At 33.1% G+C, this 20,962-nt stretch overlaps 2 protein-coding genes across 2 annotated transcripts; both read left to right on the forward strand.

Moving 5' to 3' along the window:
* The first annotated feature begins 1,538 nt into the window (after positions 1–1,538).
* On the forward strand, positions 1,539–8,984 carry LOC107799609 (pentatricopeptide repeat-containing protein At4g35850, mitochondrial). The gene is made up of 13 exons (XM_016622751.2): positions 1,539–1,731; positions 1,844–1,979; positions 2,075–2,237; positions 2,683–2,748; positions 2,862–2,959; positions 3,384–3,501; positions 3,592–3,801; positions 4,835–4,911; positions 7,230–7,323; positions 7,788–7,853; positions 7,936–8,013; positions 8,125–8,226; positions 8,683–8,984. Exons 1-13 carry the CDS (start codon positions 1,707–1,709, stop codon positions 8,791–8,793), a joined length of 1,344 nt encoding a protein of 447 aa, XP_016478237.1. The 5' UTR covers positions 1,539–1,706; the 3' UTR covers positions 8,794–8,984.
* A 7,774-nt stretch (positions 8,985–16,758) lies between these two features.
* LOC107771807 (pre-rRNA-processing protein esf2) lies at positions 16,759–20,945 on the forward strand. The gene is made up of 8 exons (XM_016591252.2): positions 16,759–16,890; positions 18,536–18,801; positions 18,920–18,983; positions 19,130–19,197; positions 19,536–19,625; positions 19,717–19,847; positions 20,350–20,502; positions 20,634–20,945. Exons 2-8 carry the CDS (start codon positions 18,555–18,557, stop codon positions 20,649–20,651), a joined length of 771 nt encoding a protein of 256 aa, XP_016446738.2. The 5' UTR covers positions 16,759–16,890; positions 18,536–18,554; the 3' UTR covers positions 20,652–20,945.
* The last annotated feature ends 17 nt before the right edge of the window (positions 20,946–20,962 follow it).

Below are 20,962 nucleotides of genomic sequence, written 5' to 3' on the forward strand. Positions count from 1 at the left end.
TTATCCTAAAATTAGACCAGATGATGATTGTAATGGTGATTAATTACAACCTTTTGGATAAATTGGATAATTAAAGCAAGCGACAGACGCCAGGCAGTTATACTGTTGGGAGTTGGCAAAAGTAATAGCTCCACAAAACTCTAAAAGTTTGACTCAGAGCTGCATTCTGCAGCCAAGAATTAAAAGTATGCAAAGCTGCCTCCTGTTGTGACATCAATGAAACTCAATTACAACAATTACTATGCCTCAATCCTAAGTAAGTTGAGATCCGCGTTATGAATTCTCATTCCTCTTATTTTTCAACCATTTTTGGGGATAGGAAATTGCCGATGCGTTATTGATTTCCCACCGGCGTTCATCACTCGCATTAGGAGCCGACTAAACTTGTGTTCGCGTTAGAAAGTTTCACATTAGGGATAAAGTGCTCCCTAACAAAGACGATTTTATACTCAGGGCTAGAACCTAAGATCTTTGATTAAAAATGAAGGACTATTCCATCAAAATCCTTATTCGTGTGAGAGAATTTTGTTGCTTTATACTTCAAAAACACAGCATGCACATAATAGTATCCGATGTATATATACATAATACATTATATAAGTTCAGTTGTTAATGTTTGTTGGCGGCAATTTTTTGAGTTACTGTGGTATATCACGGTTCATTTTAGTGTTTGTTTTAGCATAATTCATTCATTAATTCAGATTTACCTCGACTTAGCTTGCTTCATTTTTCGTAGTTTCTTAATCCGAAGTGAATAAACAGTTTCTTTCTTTATCCCAACAGTAGTTTTTACTTGATATATAGTTATACCTAACCATTGCAATACTATGTTTGTGCAATTTATAAAATTCTTCATAAGATCCACCAAATTAATTTTTATTTGCTCTAATTTTACTTTTGAAAATGTTACTCCATTTATGAATTTAGGGGATGTTCATAAGTTGCATACTTGATAAATATTACTGCACTTGTCAAACTATGAATGTTAATAATATTTCGATACAACTAAGAATATGTCATACATCTAATGCAAATTGTTAGTTGGGGAAAAAGGATTTAAAAAGTATTGCTTCAAGTAAAGTTGAGAAAAAAATAGAAATAGTGAGATTCATAAATGGTAATTGAAAAATAGCTACAATTTTAAAAGTATTCGAATTTTAACCATTTTTTCATGTAAAAATAAAATATGAACAAAAAATCCGAAAAAATTGTTAAATTTTTTGCATATGACATTTTAGTATAATGTGCTGGAATTCCAACATAATATGTTGGAAGTTTATACGGAGGACCTCCATAATCCATCATATTATGCTGGAACTTTACGTGTGCTGGAGTTCCAACATAATATGTCGGAAGTTTATATACATGAGCTTCATAATCCAACATATTCTGCTGGAACTTTTTGTGTTCTAGCAAAACAATGGATATTTTTCAATGACTTTGTAAATGTCGGTTATTTTTTAATTACCAGCCCGAAAATTGGCTACCGTACTATTTTCAAGTAAAGTTTAACGTGACCCGGGTTTGCCCGCCCCGGTAACCAAGTCGAGGAAAGCCATAGGGTGCGAAGAATCATCGAACCTCACCTCTATACGAATGCCACGTAGGCATCTCGCTCAAAAACCTCGAGTCCCAGGGTTTAATTGAGATGCACACTTTCTCCAATAGTAAGTCGACACTCATAGTTCTCAGTTGATGCTGCAGCCATGAAGCTCCTCCGAACCCTCTCTGGTACTCAACTCAAAATCTCAATCTCTATTCTCTTCATATATTTTGATTTTTAATAAAATGATACTCCTATCAGTTTTAACGAATTTGTTGTTTCTTCAAAATCGTTTTTCAGGACCCAGAAATCTACTGATTCGAACTATAGGGCGTCGAAACTTCGCGGCTACACCGGAAGAGTACGCAAAGAGAAACTACGCTAACAATGAGGCTGAATACAGCACTGTTATTAGCTCTCTAACTGCTCAGCGAAGGTAATTTTTTTTTTTTTATATAATTACTCCAATTGATTAAGGCGTAACTGATTGATTTGAATTACGGTTCATTTTTATGTATGAATGTGAATTAGGCATTATTTGTTGAGGGATGTTTATGATGACATGATGCTGGATGGTGTAAAGCCAGAGAGAGATACATTTCATTCGCTTCTTATTGGGACAATGAAGGGTGCTCGATTGCAAGATGCTTTCTTTTTCCGTGACGAAATGAAAGCCATGGGCTTGGTCCCTGATGTATGTCTCCTTCCTATGCTTGCTTTTCATATTTGTATAGAGTTTACATATTTGTTGAATCACTGAATTATCAACAAGAGTTTACGCGAAATGAAGTGAGAGAGAGAGAGAGAGAGAGGAGAGAATTGGGGAGAACTTCTTAGCTTTCTCTACAAGCTCTCCAAAATGAACACATAACGAACTACAGTTAATTACAACGCCTATTTATACAAGTAACTAACTACATATAACTAAATACTAAATCCACCTGACTACAACAATTGACTTACTACTTCAGCTGCCTACAGTTAAGCTGACTGGACCTCGGTTAACGAGAGTTAGGCTTAAGTGACACCACTACAATTACAGCAGCTAATATCCTTTACCGTTGATTTGTATGTAATTTATACCCAGCCTTGAAGTTATTATAACAACGAGGGTTGTTGTTGTTCTTCCAATATCACAGGTTGCATTGTACAATTTCATGATATCTACATGTGGAAAATGCAAAAATTCAGAACAAGCAGTACGGGTATGTATCCTTACTCTGTCTTGCAGTGTTATCCTGATCCATATTTTCTGAAATTATCAACAATGATATGATTCATTGAAATAATTACTGATGTTTTTCTTCTTTGTAAGTAGCTTTTGGAAGAAATGAAGAGATTTGAAGTCAAGCCTACTGGACAGACCTATATCTGTCTCCTCAATGCGTGTGCAGCTGCTGGTCGGGTAGACAGAGTGTAAGAAAGCTGCTCGCTGGTTGCAACTGTATCTATTGCTTGTACACAATTGGTCGTGCGTATATTTGAAGGCATATGTTGGTATCTGTTTAGTTAGTTGTACGATTAGATCCATCATGTAGTGGATAGTCTGGAATGCAGCAAATTATTAGATAATTACACAGCATAGCATGTTGATACGATTAGAGTTCATTTGACTGAAAGAATCTGCTTATTCAGTGAAAACAGTTTTTGACTAATATGCTATAGGAAGCTACTGGATGCAGAATGCAACGTCAAAACTTCTCTGCTCTCCTTGTTGATGTTTCAGTGTCAACTTTCATCCAATCTTTCCAAAACATGATGTTACGTGGTTTATTTTTCTGTTGGATTCATAATCTTCGTTTACTCTGGCATCTGATTGGCTGCCCTTCCAACTTTGCAGGTATGCAATTGTTAGGGACATGACTGCTGCTGGTCTTGGTCTTAATAAATTCTGCTATGCTGGACTTATAGCTGCTCACAAGAATAAGGAACCTGTCACTGATGATGTAGCTTCCAAGGTGAGTAACAAGTGCATCCATGTGCTTTTACAATTTTTCCATTTTTTTGGTATATCATCTTTCTTTTTTTTTTGTTATTTTTCGGAGAAGATTCTTGAGCTAGTTGAGCAGTCCAAGGGTTGGTCAGCAGTTGAAGCACCTAGTGACATTCCAGTAAGATCCATGATGGGCATGTCCGAAGAAGAACTTTACAATATCCCAACTGCTGAGTTTGTTTTCCGGCGTGGTGGATTTTTAAATAGGGAATTCACCGTTTATCATGTTGCATTTCATGCCTGTGCAGACCTAAAAAATGTGGAGGTACCATATTCGACATCCACTAACAAGATCATTAGATGTGATTCAGTTTTTTTAATAGATATGGCCCAAATCTTTCTGTTAGTTCTTCCTGTAAAGTATCCTGTCATATCTTGGCATTCATTTAATTTAGATGTACCAATCCAACATGGCACTCCCTAGCCCCCCCCCCCCCCACAACCACCCGGGCCGCACCTCAGATTCAGTAAGCGTCTTAAATAACTGGGTTTTGAGAACGGATAAGACAGACCGAACATTGTTTAATTGCTTAAACGTGAACTCGTGAAGTAAGTTTAATACTTTCAAAGCCTAGGTTTGAGAATTTATCTAGTCGAATCTTTATATCAGCTAGTCCTTTGCAGGTATTCTTTCTATGAGAGAAAAAAAGAAGTGAAATGAGCCTTGCTTGAATATTGAATTCAATCTTTTGAAGAAAACCTTAGTATGGTGTCAGGTGTTGTGCACTTTTAAGTTATAATGACACCAATGGATCATAAATCTCTTAATAGTATAAGCAAAGTCAGTATTATGAATTTAGTATTTTCCCTCCTACATAAAAGTCATTGAAGATTTTGATGAGATCATTTTGTCCTAAGTCTTTGACAAGTAAACAAACACTTTATTGAAACAAATAAATCACAAATTTTATGATGTGAGTTACATCATAGCCTTATGAAAGTGACAGTTTCCCTTTCTATGTCTTGAGAGTGTAAGTCATGATGAATATCAATTGCCCGAGCCTTGTCCTTACAGTACTTGATATTGCATTTCCATACCATTTTGTGATAAAGGTTGCTTTGTTAAAATTGAAGGAATGCTAGAGGTGCAAGTGATGCTTATGAGCTTCTTTTGTGAAAGGAAGATAATAATCCTTGATAAGTTGGTCTAACATTATTGTCAGTGGCTGCATAGCTACATTAAGCTTTTGTGCTTTAAGTATCTACCTACTGCCACCTTTTGAGTTAATCTATGAAGCATGGTCATCCTTAATAATTTGTCAATCTCTATTTGATCTTATGTTTCTTCTTCATGGCAGGCGATCGATACACTTCTTGAGATGCTTAGCAAGGACGGTAAAACACCTGATGTGTTCATTTTGATGGAAACCATGAGGTATTGTATTGTGTCCTCCTTCCAACTGTTTAACTCTATAGTTTGGTTAAAAGGGTTAGAGTATTATAAATCTCACAATCCACATAGAGGAGAGATTAAAACTCTGTGTAGGATTTAAGCAACTAAAAAGGGAGATAGGGGACTTTTAGTCAAAGCATTAAAATTATGAAGTCACACATAATGTAATTGCACCATGAAGTTTGTCAGAGTTGGTTGCCACAGATGCTGTGTTCAATCGAAAAGGTTCTTAATGTTGGATGAGACAAGGTGGTCCAAATATTATTAGGCTCCGCGATGATAATTCTAAAGTCTTTCATAGTTTCCTTCAAGTTGGTCTTTTCAAATCTCGAGCATTCTAGTTATCCGTGCTACCATTTCTATTAACTGTGTGTTTATTATGTGTCCCATTTGTAAATCTGACTTGGTGTCATAATATTTTGTCAATAGATGTGAAGTGGTATGGACCATCTGGTGTGTTTTTTTGTTTTTTTATATAGAACGTAAAGAACATTTTCATGAACAAAACTAAACTATATTATAAGCACCATTGATGAATGGATCAAAGAACTGTACAAGAAAAGGGAAACCAAGAAAAGAAAAAAGTTTTATCTTGAGTATTCTGGGTTCCTTTGACTTGTATCAGCTAAACATAGCTATAGACTCTTGTCTTCGTCGTAGTTGAAAGGCAGTGGTACGGACTTGGAGGCACGATATTTCCCAATGTTATTCAAGTGCTCATTTTCCAACCTGAACAATGAAAACAGCAGAACTACTGTTAGATAGAAGCACACTATCTTTTACGAGATGTCAAATAAATACACACAAGTAGCTGGCTAACTCATCAAATATCTGCTACACTATTAGTGTATTTTAATTTGTTGCCACTCTTTATGGACAGTTAGTTGTAGTTATTTTTTAGATGACTTGATAATGGGTAAATGTTAAACTCAAATAGATAATGCTCCCGGCCTGAAAAAGCTCCTCATGCCTCGGCGAAGGATCTCTAGACAGGCAACTATTGCAACCATTGCCTTCTTGTGCAGAAACGGTAGTTCTTGAAAATCTAGAACCAACTGCATCCATACTAGTCTCAGAATTATGTTAAGAACCTGCATTTAGGCTTCAATCATCAAAAACTTAATTTTCACCGGAAGAGCTTTATGATATAACCTGCTTCTGCACTTACAATGGCAACAAAGTAGACAACTTTGTGTGGCACAAGTAGTTTGTCTCTCAACCGATGGTTTCTTGAATTCCTTTGCAATAGACCCCAATCTATGACAATGTCCAAGGAGGCATTAAGCTTCATACATTATGACTCTGGTGGTGTTGTTCAACTGACATTTGAACATAACCGGCGGACTTTTATAAGAGCACATATTTTATTTCCACAAAAAGAGCAAACTCTGCAAACAAGTAGTATACAAAATTCAGAAACCCTTTGCAGATAAATGGGTCTCTGGATATCTCCTTGGACGTTGAGCTTTTGATCTAAGGATTTCAAGCCAATCAAGATGAAACGACTAACTTTTAATCCATAATATTTCCTCTTCCTCTTTCAACAGAGGCGGATCTAGGATTTCTAGTACATGGGTGCACTACTAAAACAAGGAAGAAAAAATGTATCTAGTGGGATTTGATCCCTATACCTCTTGGACAATAACTCAACATTCAACCAAATGGACCATTCCATCTTCTTGGAGCATGGGTGCCAACAATTAATATTATACCAATTTCAGAAAATATGTACATAAAATATCTAATTTTACGAAGAGACCATGGGTTCACGTGCCCCATATTTAAGCCTATAAATCCGCCCCCGTCTTTCAATATCTTTAGTTAAGAGTAGACACCTTTACCAAGAGATAATACTGTAGAAAGGAGCTCTTGCCAAAAGGAAAAGAGGTTCTTGGACAGACATGTTCGTATAGGGATGGCTTAGGTATTTCTCAGGAGACATATCCATAATGGGTATTTTACTTCATGGACGAGTTCCAAGTAACCACAGTTGGCTCAAGCAAGTGGGGAGGAGAAGGGGAAGCGAGTGGTGGCTTAATTGATTTACTTTGATTTGACATCCCTGATCCCTCCTGTCCTGTTGTTTGGTCTAGTTGGAAGGGAAGTGAAAACTGTTTACATCCCTGATCTAATAAACACTAGTTACTGAAAACTTAAAAAAATAAATGGTATTTCAAATCTTACATGTGATGGGAAAGTGTCAGCTGCAGTTCTCTGTATGTTGTTGGAAATTAGAGAATTTTTCATTCTATATTTCATCTTTGATTCGCCTCCATGTGCTTGATTTTGTGCTTGTGCAGGTGTTATCTTCATTCTGGGGATCTGCAACGTGGTCGCAAACTGTTTGAGGACTACATGAGTTCGGAAAAACCACCTATGATTGAATTATATGTGGTAAGTTCCAAAATACATTTAGGTATGGTGTGTTTGATTATGTTCCAAAAAAGACAATGTTAGCTCTAATCAAACACATCATACCAGTGTCTTCATTCTAACCTTTTGTAACAGAGCTAACATTTTCTTTTTCTTTTTCTTTTTCTATTCCTTTGCTCTGAAAATTCTGAATTTTGCATCTTCTTGATGCCTTCTATGAAATCCATTAACTTATCCGGGAAAAAAATTAAAAAATCTTGCCCCATAAAGTTGGCGTTCTATCACAACATAACACCACCCGTTAAAGAACTTGGTAGCCTAGTGTATCTTCCTGCAGCTGTCATCTTAACTCAGGCATGCTCTCTTTTAGTGGATTTTCTGCTATGAGGCAGAAAGCCTGCAGAAAGCCAATTTATGTGAGCTTATAGAAGTAATTAGTTGAGCAGGAATCTTATTCTCAATTCTCAACTTTTATTTGACTGTAGACACTTGTTGAGGGAGCAATGGTCGGTTACACTCCTGACGGGATGCAACTCGCTCAAGAGACACTGGTACAGTGTGTTTGATTATGTTATAACAATTTCTCGTTATGTAAGAGTGGATTCCATTTGATAAAATTTCTCACTTGTGCAGGTAAACATGAACTCCAGGAACTTCTTCTTGAGTCCTAAAATGGGAAGTGATCTCCTTCTTGTTGCTGCGGGTGAAAAGGTGGGAAAGCAGATAGAGAAAAACTTTTAGCCCTTACCTTTCTCTTACATTTCTCTTTTCTCATCACAGTAGCACATATGTCGAGTTATTCAATTTCTTAACTGTTTGCAGACTGGTGGATATACTACTGCAAATCTGATATGGGACATGATGCAAGCTCGTAAAATCGTACCAACATTTCCTGCTGTTCAAGCATACTACGACGGCTTGAAGGTGAGTTTTCGTTACTTGATGACTAATCCATTGGTTCTTCCATCACGTGAGGAAAGGGCAATTATTAGATAATGCTAAGGTTTGTAGATTGCAAGCAGCTCTTAGATGCTGTAGACAAAGTCCTTTGCTGCTCTTATTTTTGACAACCAAAAATTCCAAGTATCTTTTTTTCACAAGTCTACGAGATAACTGATTAGGATTCATTCCAAAGTATATTCATATCTTATGGTTTGTCTGGATCAGCAGCAAACTGCATGTACTTGCATTCTTTCAATTTGATTTTGTTGAAAGGTTGAAATAGAATGATGCAAAACCAGTGAGCTATAGTCCACCATTATTTTGTGGTTATTCAAAATTAATTACTTCTCCAGCCGGGAATCGAGATGCATCTGGAAATAGGGCACTTCCATTCTGATGTATGTGGTCATAATTTTTGGTAATTTCTGTGCATTTCAGGTTCGGGAGATACCAGCTGATGATCCAAGACTGCAACTAGTTTCTCGAACCTACAATAATCTGAGAAAGAGGTTTGGTGGGGGAGGTGGTGGAGGAGTTGGACGACCGTAGACAGAACATTGAGGCCGTACAGCAGCTACATTGCCCCGAACCATTGGGTTCTTTTTGTACCCTAGAATGTCTGCCTTTTCCTGTTATTCCATAATTTAGGCCATTTGCTCCATGTACCCGGGCCGACCAGATATATAGATTAATTGACATTGTTACAGAGGTAATGGTATTTATTTGCAACCTGCTAGTCATACTTTTTCTTGACTACGTAATGCTTAGAGAATGTATAAACACCAAGCTGTGGGACGTGTGTCTGTGTAGTGCCAATGTCTTAGGAGTGAGTTTGGTTTATTATACGTCTAGTTTCACATAAGGTTCGTAAATAAGTACTAGTACAAGAGTATTTATATTAAGAGGATAAATGTTTTTTGTTCTTAACTGATTTGCAGAATTGTTACTTCTTAAAATGATTACATTAAATTCATTTAACTTTTCTCTAAGTCCTTCAAGGTTCATGTTGCAACATAAAATCTATTTCTATGTACGTTCCCAAAAAAAGGATAAATTAAAGAGAAGTTTCAAATGTTCGAGTTCCTGTACAGAAGTCTGAGTTGCAAAGTCTAAATTTGCAAAAATTACTATGCTTGGATTTAAGCGGTATTCTTCACTGTGTTTTTCGCGTTTTGTTTCTAACTGTCCCGAAACTTCATTCTTGTGCTCACTAAATAGAGATTTGCTAATGTGACATTTTCTTTTCCCTTTAAAAGAGAATACACGACTCTCAAATTCAAATACCAAATTTCGTGTTTCTTTCGTCACTTTAGTTACTTGTTAGTATACTAGTTTCTGGACACGTACTTTGCACGTGTATCTCATGTCAATTAGTACAAATTTTTTAAAATCAGACAAAATATTAAACATGTCAATAAGATATAGAACAAAATTTGAAGATTAGGAAGTGCACGGTCAATTAGCAAAATGTAAAATAATTATTAACTGCTATATATTTTATCATAATTCGTTAAACGGAAATTTTAGACTGATGATCATCGTTGATATGACGGTGAAATTGATCACTCAATATCTGAACTTTTTTCAGAACCTTATTCACTGTCTTTACTTAAATCTAATTTTTTTTCTAGGTGTTTCTCGACTCCAGGCCAATCCCTGCAAAACACCCTTTAGCAAGAGATACTTGTAAGAATTTTGGCTAAGAAAATAGCAAAAGTACTCATTTGAACATATTTTATAGTTATCGATTGAAAAGAACAAAATAAACAATGAATAGATAATGAAGCACGAAACAAACAATAACGTAAAAATAGCACGGTATAGCCAGTTTTCGGACTGGTCATTCAAAAATAGCTAGCGTTTACCAAGTAAATGAAAAATAGTCACTATTTTGCTGCAACAGAGACCGGTCCAACATAATATACTGGAGTTCGGTGCACCTGTGTATGAACTCCAGTATATTATGCTGGACCGGTATATTTGCTGGAACTCCAGTATATTATGTTGGAATTCTAGTGTACTTATGCTGAAACTCCATCATACTTATTTGTGGACCCCAATCTTACACTTCTGAGTCCACAGAAATCTGGGTCCACAAAACTGTGAGACAAAAAGGAGCCTCATACAACTAGTGTCAGTTGTATGAAACACAAAATAAAAATTTTCCAACAACAAACCCAGTATATTCTCAATACGTACGTGGGAAAGAACATGTGTCGAGAGTGGGATAATGAAGCATGAAAGCAATATTAGAAAATGAAGGATGAAATGGTCTTTCAGCTTTTGTGGGGTAGTTTAGTAATTCAATTGACTTTGGAGCTTCCCTTTTATCTATCTATCTATATTATATTAAAAGCACGAAGGCCCTTAGTGAAATGTCATTCACCTTTTTTACCCATTAAAAATAGATTCCACAGTGGATAAATTAGTAATTTAATTATTAGTTTAAAATCAATTAAATTATTAATTATTAATTCTTTCCTTATTTAAACCATGTAGAAAATCTAAATATTTTAGGAATTCAAAATCAACTATGATTTTCTTTATATAAATTCTTTCCTTATTTGAACTATGTAATATAATTTTTATTCCTTCCATATTATTTGACTTGATAGTATAAAAAGGCTTGCTAATTTGTAGTACTTTGCCAACGATATGTGATTGCTCCTTAGTAGGTGAGTTCTTTATACTTTTTCCGATCGTTCTATAGAATATTGTTGTTATCTTTGGAGTTTTTTCTTGTTTTAGTTTGTTTTTGCTTTTGTTTTAAATGCTTTTATATGGGTTTTGGAAGATTATTTTTCATTAATTCTTTTTCTTTTCTTATTGACCATCCAATTCAACTTTTTAGGAGTAAAAGAATATGCTGATTTTGGATTAAAAGATGTTACACATTTAAAGCCTAATGTAGTTCAATATGGATTTATGTGACTAATCTGCAGGTTTTCTTTCTTAGTCAGAAGATTCTAAAATTTTTGAGGCTACCTTCTTTCCTGTTCTTACTTTACATCCAATTTAATTTTCGTTTAGTAATAAAAAATTATGCCTTTTGAGATTTTGGGTTAAAACTTAAAAGAGAATTTCTTACGTTTGACAAAAAAAAATCCAAAATACTATTGTAATTCCTTCTACGCTACAGTCAAATATTTCATACTTAAGATGGCTAATATTAAGAATTTTGATCAATCTATTCATATATATACTATATTAAAAGCACGAAGCCCCTTAGCGATATTGTTTGCTTTTTTTACCCTTTAAAAACTAATTTCATATTGGATAAAATTGTAATTTAGTTGTTTTTTCTATATTTAGGACTTCTAAATCAAACAAAATTTTAGTTATTAAATTTTTCCTTTTTTGAACTAGGTAAGAAATCCTAATATTTAGAACTTTAAATGAATAATATTATTTTTCCATATTTAGATTTTGCAGAAGTTGTAAAAGTATGTAAAACAACAAATATATTACCAAGCACACTATTATGATGGATAGTGGTACAAAGTTTATGCGTAGAACAATGGCTAACACTTTAAAAATTTATCCCATTTTCAAAATCAACTAAAAATTTGTTATCCTTTGAATCATGTGAGAAATTTTAAACATGAATTTTAAATAAATTAGTATTTTAATTATCTAATATAAATTATTTATTTATTTAGAGAAGATGTAACATAATTGTAATCTATTAATTTTAGACGTAATATAATGGTTAATACTTTAGAGAGTTATCCCTTTTTGAAATTCATTGTAATATTATTTATCAAATCATTCATTAATTAACTACGTAAGAAGTCTTAATATAGGACTTTAAAATCATTTAATATTTTAATTATCTAATATAAATTATTTATTTATTTGGATAATATAACATTACTGTAATTCTTTGCATGTGTGTGTCTATATATATATGAACCATAATACACTTGCATATCAAATTTGTGCTACTTTTTAACCCAAAAAATATTTTTATATAATATTTAAATATAAAATTCAATAATTAAAATAAATAACAAAATTTAAAAATATAAAAGATATAAAAGAGGTAAGGAAAAAGAGAGTCATAAAAGTAGTTGACCAGAGTCAACAACACTAATTATTCTACATATAAAGATTCAAAAGTAAAATATGATCATATTAGTTTTTTAATCCTTTGGAACATAGAATTCATAGTATATACTTATACTATGAATTATTTTCATTTATATTGAGAATAAATAATTAAGTATCTAAATTATATAAATAACTAGCTAAAGAATCCTATTAAATTCTTTTTCAAATTTATCATAAAATAAAAATACATTTTCAAGTTTACAAACTCTTTATTAGGGTACATAAATTTATTTTTATAGAAAGAGCACTGATAGTGAAAGAAATAAAAAAATCAATATAATATAGTATGAGGGTCAGATTGATAAAATGTAAATTTGAAGTAATAAATATGAAATAGTAAAAGATAAGTTGTATTCTATTTGAGTTGTCATAAATTAACTTTTTCTTTGTTTGCATTTATTCCAGCAAATGACCGGTCCATTTTCTTTTATATATTAATTATTTGTTCTAAATTGTTAACTAAACGTTAGTCAATTTTAGATTTTGTATTGTCATGTATCAAATTAATATTTAAGAGCTATAAGCTAAACTTCTCATTTCCAAAACTCTAAAGATCAAAGATTAAATTTCTTGATATATATTATTCATCAAATCATTAAATAATAGTTTGAAAAATATATTTATATTATTTATTTTCAGTACAATTTTCTTAAAGATTCTCATAAAGTCCTCAATATCACAATAAGCCATTTGTAGAATTTAATGGGATATGATTACTTCCTTTATTGAGCTATAGCTGGATAGGGTCAACATTCATTATTTTTAGGAACTTATAATTTTTTTAAACTTTTATAACTCAAATACATTATTTGATACTCCCTCCGGTCCAATTTAATTAATTTTTGGCCTTTTTAGTAGTCCATAATATATTTTTTTTTGAAAATTGCCTTTGTAGTATTTGTTGTATTTGAACAAATTAAGATTAATATGGTCTTAAGATTAATATGGTCAGTTTTATTGTTAATTAATGTTCAAAGGTGAATTTTTTAATATCAAACAATAAAAAAATCAATTAAAGTGGACCAAGAGGAGTAATATCTATGTGATTTTTTAAACTTATGTACTTATCAAAAGCTCCTACCCTAACCTTAGCGAAATGTTGTCCGCTTTTTTTTACCCTTTAAAATAGAGTTTACACTCGACAAAATAATCATTTAAATTTTCTTCTAATATTTAAGAGTTTTAAATCAACTAAAACTTTGAAGTGCTATATAAGAAATCCTAATACGTAGGATATTAAAATTAATTAAATCTTTACCTTATATAAATTAAAATATTCACTTATTCTTTTATTTATGTAGACCAAGCAAGGGAAGTTTAGCATCAAGACAATGTATATAGCAGCAAGGTCTCAATTTCAGAAAGTTACATGGAAGAATCTTGTGCTGGGAGATGTTACTATATCAAGGCATCTATTTATTCTGTGGCTAGCTCTCAACCAAAGGTTAGCAACAGTGGATAGACTGGCAAAATGGAAGATTGATGTGCCGAAGGAATGTGTTATGCACTAGCCAGAAAGAAGAGACGTTGGATCACCTTTTCTTTGAATGTGCTTATGCTAGATCAATATGGGCTGCATTAGTAGGCTGGTTGAAAGAAAAACACAATGTTGGAAGCTGGGAACAAGAATTAAAATGGCTGATCAAGAGGACAAACAGCAACAGACCACGAGCTCAAGTTCTCACATTTCTATTTGCAGCAACAATTTATTACACATAGATGGAGAGGAACAAAAGAAGATTTCAGAACCAGTGTATTACATATGCAGAAAGAGTTCGAGAAATAGCCTTACAGCTGCATATCAAAGGCTAGAACATGAGCAAATGGAAGTCAATGTTAGAAAAGTTAAATAGATATTCTAGTGGAAACAATGTATAAATCACGAAGAGATTAGAAAAAGTACATAACTGTAGTTATGAGAATTAAGAATTATAAATCACGAAGAGCTAGATCTTTATAAATCACGATTATTCATAGCACGATTATAATCACGAAGAGCGGAAACAATTATTCATAGCACGATTATAAATCTCAATATTTATGTAACTAAAATAATGTACAATTTTCTCAATATTCTTCTTAATTCTAACAAAATATATAGATAATTCAACTGACCATAGTTCTAACTTCTAACAATTTCTCAATATTTATGTAACTAAAATAATGTACAATTTTCTCAATATTCTTCTTAATTCTAACAAAATATGTAGATAATTCAACTGACCATAGTTCTTAATTCTAACAAAATATAAATATACTTTCAACGTTAATTCTAACAAAATATAAAAGATGAATAAATTATTATTATAATCTTATTATTACTTTCTTTATAACAAATTCCGCTAATTATTCGCACAAGACAGAAGATAATCACTTAACTTGGTGAATTGGATGTAAAACGTAAATAAAATGTCTGAGGTAGGTGGGCCGAAAGTTATTCTTTTATTAAGCTTGCTAAATCGATTAACTTCAACATTGTAAAAAACTTACCCTTATTTATATATTTATTTATTTTATAGCTCAAAATAATATTTAATAATATTTACGTAATCTTTATGGATTGACGTGATGCACACGTGCAACGCACGTACATTGAAACTAGTTATATTAAAAGCACGAAGACCCTTAGCGAAATATTGTTCGCCTTTTTTATCCTTTTAAAATAGTGTTCACACCAGACAAAATAGTCATTTGATTATTCTGCTAGCTAATATTTAGGAGTTTAAATTAAACCAAATTTATTACTTATTAAATCTTTCCTTATTTGAATCAAGTAATAAGTCCTTATAATTAGGACTTTAAAATCATTAAAATTTTACCGTATATAAATTTTACAATTAAAGTATGATTAAATTATACAAAATCTTTATGCCTAATATATTCCTTATTTGAATTGGGTAAAATAACTAATCTTTAACTCCAAAAATATGAACCCTCTCACGCTAGGTAGACTTATAATTTATTTTTATTATAATTATGAGTATGTTTACCTAAACATTTATAAAGTTTAAAAGAACGAACAAAGCCAAAAAAAATTATTGATTGGAAACGAGCATTTTAGATTTGAAAGTATTAATTAGTGTAGTTTTCGAAGAATTAATTTTGAAAGTTACCTACATAGTTATTTTTTAAAAATGTTAATTTTGAAAGTTAAATAATTTGAAAGTATATGATAAATATAAAGTTCTGAAAATAAACCTAACTAAAAATAAAATTTTTAAGATACCTAACAATCTAAAAATATAGTTGTCACAAAGTTGAAGTTGGTCAACATCTTCACTTTTATAGCTTTTAAAAACTAAACTGTCCCTTCCACAAATAATTCTATGTTAATAAATTATATTAACATTTAAATTTTTATGTAATATTTAAAATTTTGAATCCAACTAATTAAATATTTTCTCCATAATTTTGATGGAATATAATTTAAGTATCGATGTTCGCGTTATTTTTTCGATAGACGAGTCTAATCTATCTATCTATTGACACAATATATCATATCAATATGAAATATTAACATGAAATGTTGATCAACTTTTATCCTTCATAAGTGACGTTCATGTTGAATAGAAATCGTAATTATAATTAATAATTTATTTTTAGTAGAACTAACATTTAAGATTTTAAGGACTTTCATGCGGTAGAGCTTCTTTCTTTATTGAGTAAACTTTTATTTTTGTAACTTAAACAAAATTTTCAGTATAAAAAGCATATAATTCATAGAGGCATGTTACACGCGCAAAGCGCGTACTCTAAGACTAGTACTGTATAAATGAATGATGATTACTAAGGGAAGCATATAATCGAGTTTATATGTTGATCAGTTTTGAGAGGAGATTTCTACAGGATTATCCGCCTCTATGCATTTACAAAATTCGTCTATTAAAAAATTACACAACATAGTTTGTACGTTATATATAATAATGTGAATTGTATACCCCCGAAAAACAAAAAAATAATAGTTGAATAGTTGATTCTTACTGTTATATATTGGTGATGTATACTATGACTTGAAAGTATACAACGTACAAACCTAAATATATATGAATTGTTGTAACTTCTTCAAATAAATGTTTTTGGGTAATTATCTTTTGCCACATGAGTATTCCCATTACTTTTCCTTTTAAGAAGCTAGAAGAAATAAAAAAAATAGGAAGAATTAACCCAAATAGCCGCTCACCCAATCACTTAAACTAAAATTAGCCGATGAAGGTATAATATATGCATAATTTATGTATTATATATTTATAATCTATATTTATAGCTAGAAAAAGTAAACAATGAATATGGCCGGCTATTTGTGTAAAGATCCCAAGAAATAATGATTTAATATTGGGCCTGTTAGACTTAAAGTCTTGTTCCTTATTTAAAAATCATAAGCCCAAATTACTGCTAGCCTTTCAGGTGAAATATAAGGGATTGGCCCATGATCTTCAACTTCTCAGTTCTCATCCCGCCAGTCTGAGTGTCGTTGCGCCTCCTTCATCTTCCTCTCCGGCGGCGAAAGTTGCTCTTCTTCTTCGGCGGAATCTACTTGTACGTTCCCTTCGTCTTAATCATTCTATATTTCCTGATTTTAATGCTTTTTGTGTAAAAAAGCACAGCTCGCTACAAGCTTCTTCACTACAGCCTTTTGCTGAACAGTTTCGGTTTTTACAATATACCGTTTCGCTGTAAGAAGGCTTTAATTATTGGTTGTGAGTTCAATCAGTTAATCTGCTCTTTTTTTTTTTTCAATTTGCGTGTTCTCTACTATTTCTGAAATTAACATTGAAATCGCAAGATGTGTCGATTTTCGATTGAACTAAATAAAGCTTCTCGACATAGACCTATCGTAGAATAGCTTCAGTTAGGGGTGGGCATGTGAAAACCGAAAACTCAATAGAACTGAAATTTTCGATTTTTTTGGTTCTCTTGTTGATATATTAATTTTTTTTGTTAATCAGTTCGTTTTCAGTTTTTGGAATTAGAAATTTTGGGTTAACCGAAAACTGAAATTAAGAATATATACAATGAACCTTAGTTTTAGCGCATTCATAACCCAATTACATGTTAATCTAATTATCCTTAGCCCGTGGTCATTGTCACTACTCAGCCTACAAAATCAAAAGTACCAAAATCCATAATAACAAGGCTAGGCTGTCTTCCACCATTTGCTGCTGAGTTGCTGACGGTCTGGATTTCGATTTTGGGCTTTTCAAATTGTGTTGCCGAGTGGAGTCTTCAGGGAAACCATAGATATTTCCCTACCATGAAAAAGAAAAGAACCTTGCTTGCTTTCTTTTGATTTTTATCTATCACATTTATAAGTTACAACTCCTGAACTGATATCATCAATTCACCCAATCACATTGCCACAGAAGAGGTAATAGTTGCTGGTCTAACAATATACATGTTTCTGTAAAAGTCTCGCCTGGCTCATTGTTAAAAAAAAATCTTATCCGGCTTTAGTTTCTTTTGCCAGAAAGATCACAAGGCCCATTTCTTTGTTTGAGTCATTTTCCTTGTGTCCATTTTGGAACTTCATTGTCCAGCTCATTTGGGTGCTCTTTGACTTTGTTTGTGTTTGCAAAATTATATCTGATTCATGTTTCTCTCTCTGCATCAATGATGGTAGCCAATTTTTTGGTCAGAAAAGATGCCAACTCAAGAAATTCAAACCCAAGAAACCGCACTGAAGTAAACTGAACCGAATTTCATAAAACCAAACTGAAATGAGTTAATTTCAGTTCGGTTTCATTTTTCGTTTTTACCAAACGGAAAAACCGGCTCAGTTCTGAACATTTCAGAACTGACCGAATGCTCACCCCTAGCTTCAATAGATAACCTAAAAATACTTACGATAGTTGGATATAGTCTTTTTCTTAAGGTACATAAATAGTTAGATATTAGTGGAGTAACATTCCTATTATTTTTAAATCTGTTGTTCATTTTGTTCTTCTGAGCTAAAGAGTATTTGCTGAATTCTAATATTACTAGATGAATGTGGTTGTCAATCTCTTCTAGCTGTCCTTAAGGTTTTTTTTTTTTTTTTTTGGGGGTGGGGGGTGGGGGGGAGGGAATCTACTAACCTGCTGGTATGCCTCTTAAATACATTGGAAATTATACTTGTAGCTTTGTCGACAAATTCCACAATGTAGCAGAAGTTTATCTGTTACTCAAACCATATTCCCCCCTGCAGTGGTGTCATTTGTCAGTAAATGGGCAAAGATGAATTGGACGTTGAAAAAACAAGTTCAGCATGTGCAGACGATCAGAGGGAAGATGAAGCTAAAACAGAAGTGCGAAAAGTTAAAAAGAAGAAAAAGTCACTTAAAGATGCTGTGAAGGGTGAAAAGCGTGGAGTTTGTCACGTGCGTAGAGTACCGCCTCGTATGGACCACGTGAAACTTCGTCAGGTTCTTTCTCAGTTTGGAGAAATTCAGAGGATTTATCTTGTACCTGAAGGTTGGTTGAGTTCCTTGTTTATGCTCTAATGTCTTCATTATTGGTTAAATGCTTCATTATGCAGCAGTTTCCCCCTTCCCTCTGCTTAGTTGTCCATATTAATTTACCTTGCTTCCAGCTGCTGCTGCTCAAATGAATCGGAAACGGGCAGGTGGATTCCGAGGGCAAGCATTTTCAGAAGGGTATGCTTCATATTGAGGTTTCTTTGATTAAGATATCAGCTTATCTCTTATTTATCCTTCATTAAAATGATGAATACTGCATCTTGCATCTGCAAGATTATGACATTTGTTACTGAAAGTCATTAAACTATCATCTATATATGTAGGTGGGTTGAATTTATGAAAAAGAGTGTTGCCAAGAGGGTTGCAAATATGTTAAATGGTCAACAAATAGGTACAATGACGCGATATCTTGATTCTTTTCGCTTGGTCCATAAGGGTAACATCGTGAATGTTGGAGGAAGTTTGGCATTATTTCTTTTCGAGTATTGACTCGTTACATGTGTTTGTTTTTTACACATTTCTGAGGGGAAACACCAATTAATCATACGTTGGCCAAAAGATTGCCTTCTATTACAAGTAAACTAATGTGGATTTGCTGCTTTTTCCATTTGTGTCTTAACATTATCCTTGTTTATGTTCTTCAGATCAGCTTTCAACTTCTGCTTTTCTTGTATTTTCAGTGGCCATAAAATGTTATTTTCTTTACTGCCAAATTTTCTGCTCCTATAGGTGGAAGGAAGAGATCAGCATTCTATTATGACATTTGGAATATCAAGTACTTGTCTAAAATCAAATGGGATGATATTACTGATGAGATTGGTATGCTGTTTTTTTTTTAATTTATTTTTGTAATGCTGCATCCTTTAGTCTCTTTTCACAACTTAGTTGATGTGTTTCAAATATTTTGCAGCAAAAAGGCATGCAGTTCACGAGCAGAAACTAGCTTTGGAGCTTTCTGCTGCTACAAGGGAGCGTGATTTCTACCTTACACAAGTTGATAAGTCCCGTGCTTTAAGTTCTATTGAGGAACGAATAAAGAAGGTCAGTGAGTCATTTTATTGAATTCATTTGGAGTGGGTTTTTGAACTCCCTTGATTGAATTTCGTATTTATCATCTCAGTCTGCCTCCCTTTTGAGTTTCATTCTTAATGTTTTCATTGTATGTTTTAACTTTAAATAGTTGCTAGAACTTGAGGCAATCACGATGTGGGTCCATTTTTTCTAAACCTTTTTCGGTCCTTTTGTCTGTAAGTTTTTCATCAACAGCTTATACTGTAGATTGCTAAGATATCAATAGGTCTTTAGAAGTTTCTTTTGTCAAAACAAAAGATAATAAGGATATGTATTGGGGGGAAAAAAGAGGGAATGGAGAAGCAACTGTTACCATCTTCTCCATGCTCCGAAAAGTATTCAGTAATTTACTTATAGGCTTATGCTCTGTTTTAGTATAGGTATTCGACCATTCAATTTTAAGTACCTTATGCTATCTGTCTTTCATAGTTGAGTAATATGATCCTATACTTTCAACTGTGCATCTTTTCAGAGGCAAAAGGTCCAACAAGAATCTGGGGAAATTTCTGATCTCCCAAGTGAACAGTTTGAGCCAAAGGTGATACGGCAATTTACACAGAAAAAACCTGTGGCAGGTGAAGCTGGGAAAATCAAGCCAAGGCTGTCTAAGGACATTTTGGCCGGAGTAAGTCCCCTTCCCACCTTTCTACCCCGATCACCTCTTGCTACCTTAACCCAAAAAAAAAAAAAAAAACGATCACCTCTTACTGAAAACTTGCTTATTTTCTGATGGAATGTGCTCTTCACCTTTTACAGGTATTTGGTGGTCAATGATTAGAGCGTTTGCGTGCAAACAGATTCAGAAAGTTTCGCTCATTAACTTTTTCGAGGGCACATTAATCTTCCAGGTGTTCCAAGTATTTTACCTAAGCTGTTTTTAGATGTTGGAAGCATGGTTGAACCTTGTGCAAAATTTTGTCTTTTAAGTGCGGTTAATATTAGATGTCATATTAAATATGTTTGTTGTTTATATATGTAGAACCACTCATCTAATTAAAATCAATTCTTGTATTTCTCATGGATCATTTCGTGTAAGAATCATTACAGTTAGCTCTAACTGGTAACAACTGATTCGATGTGTTGTC

This window comes from Nicotiana tabacum, chromosome 3 (assembly GCF_000715075.1).
Source record: "Nicotiana tabacum cultivar K326 chromosome 3, ASM71507v2, whole genome shotgun sequence".
Classification (NCBI taxonomy): Eukaryota; Viridiplantae; Streptophyta; class Magnoliopsida; order Solanales; family Solanaceae; genus Nicotiana; species Nicotiana tabacum.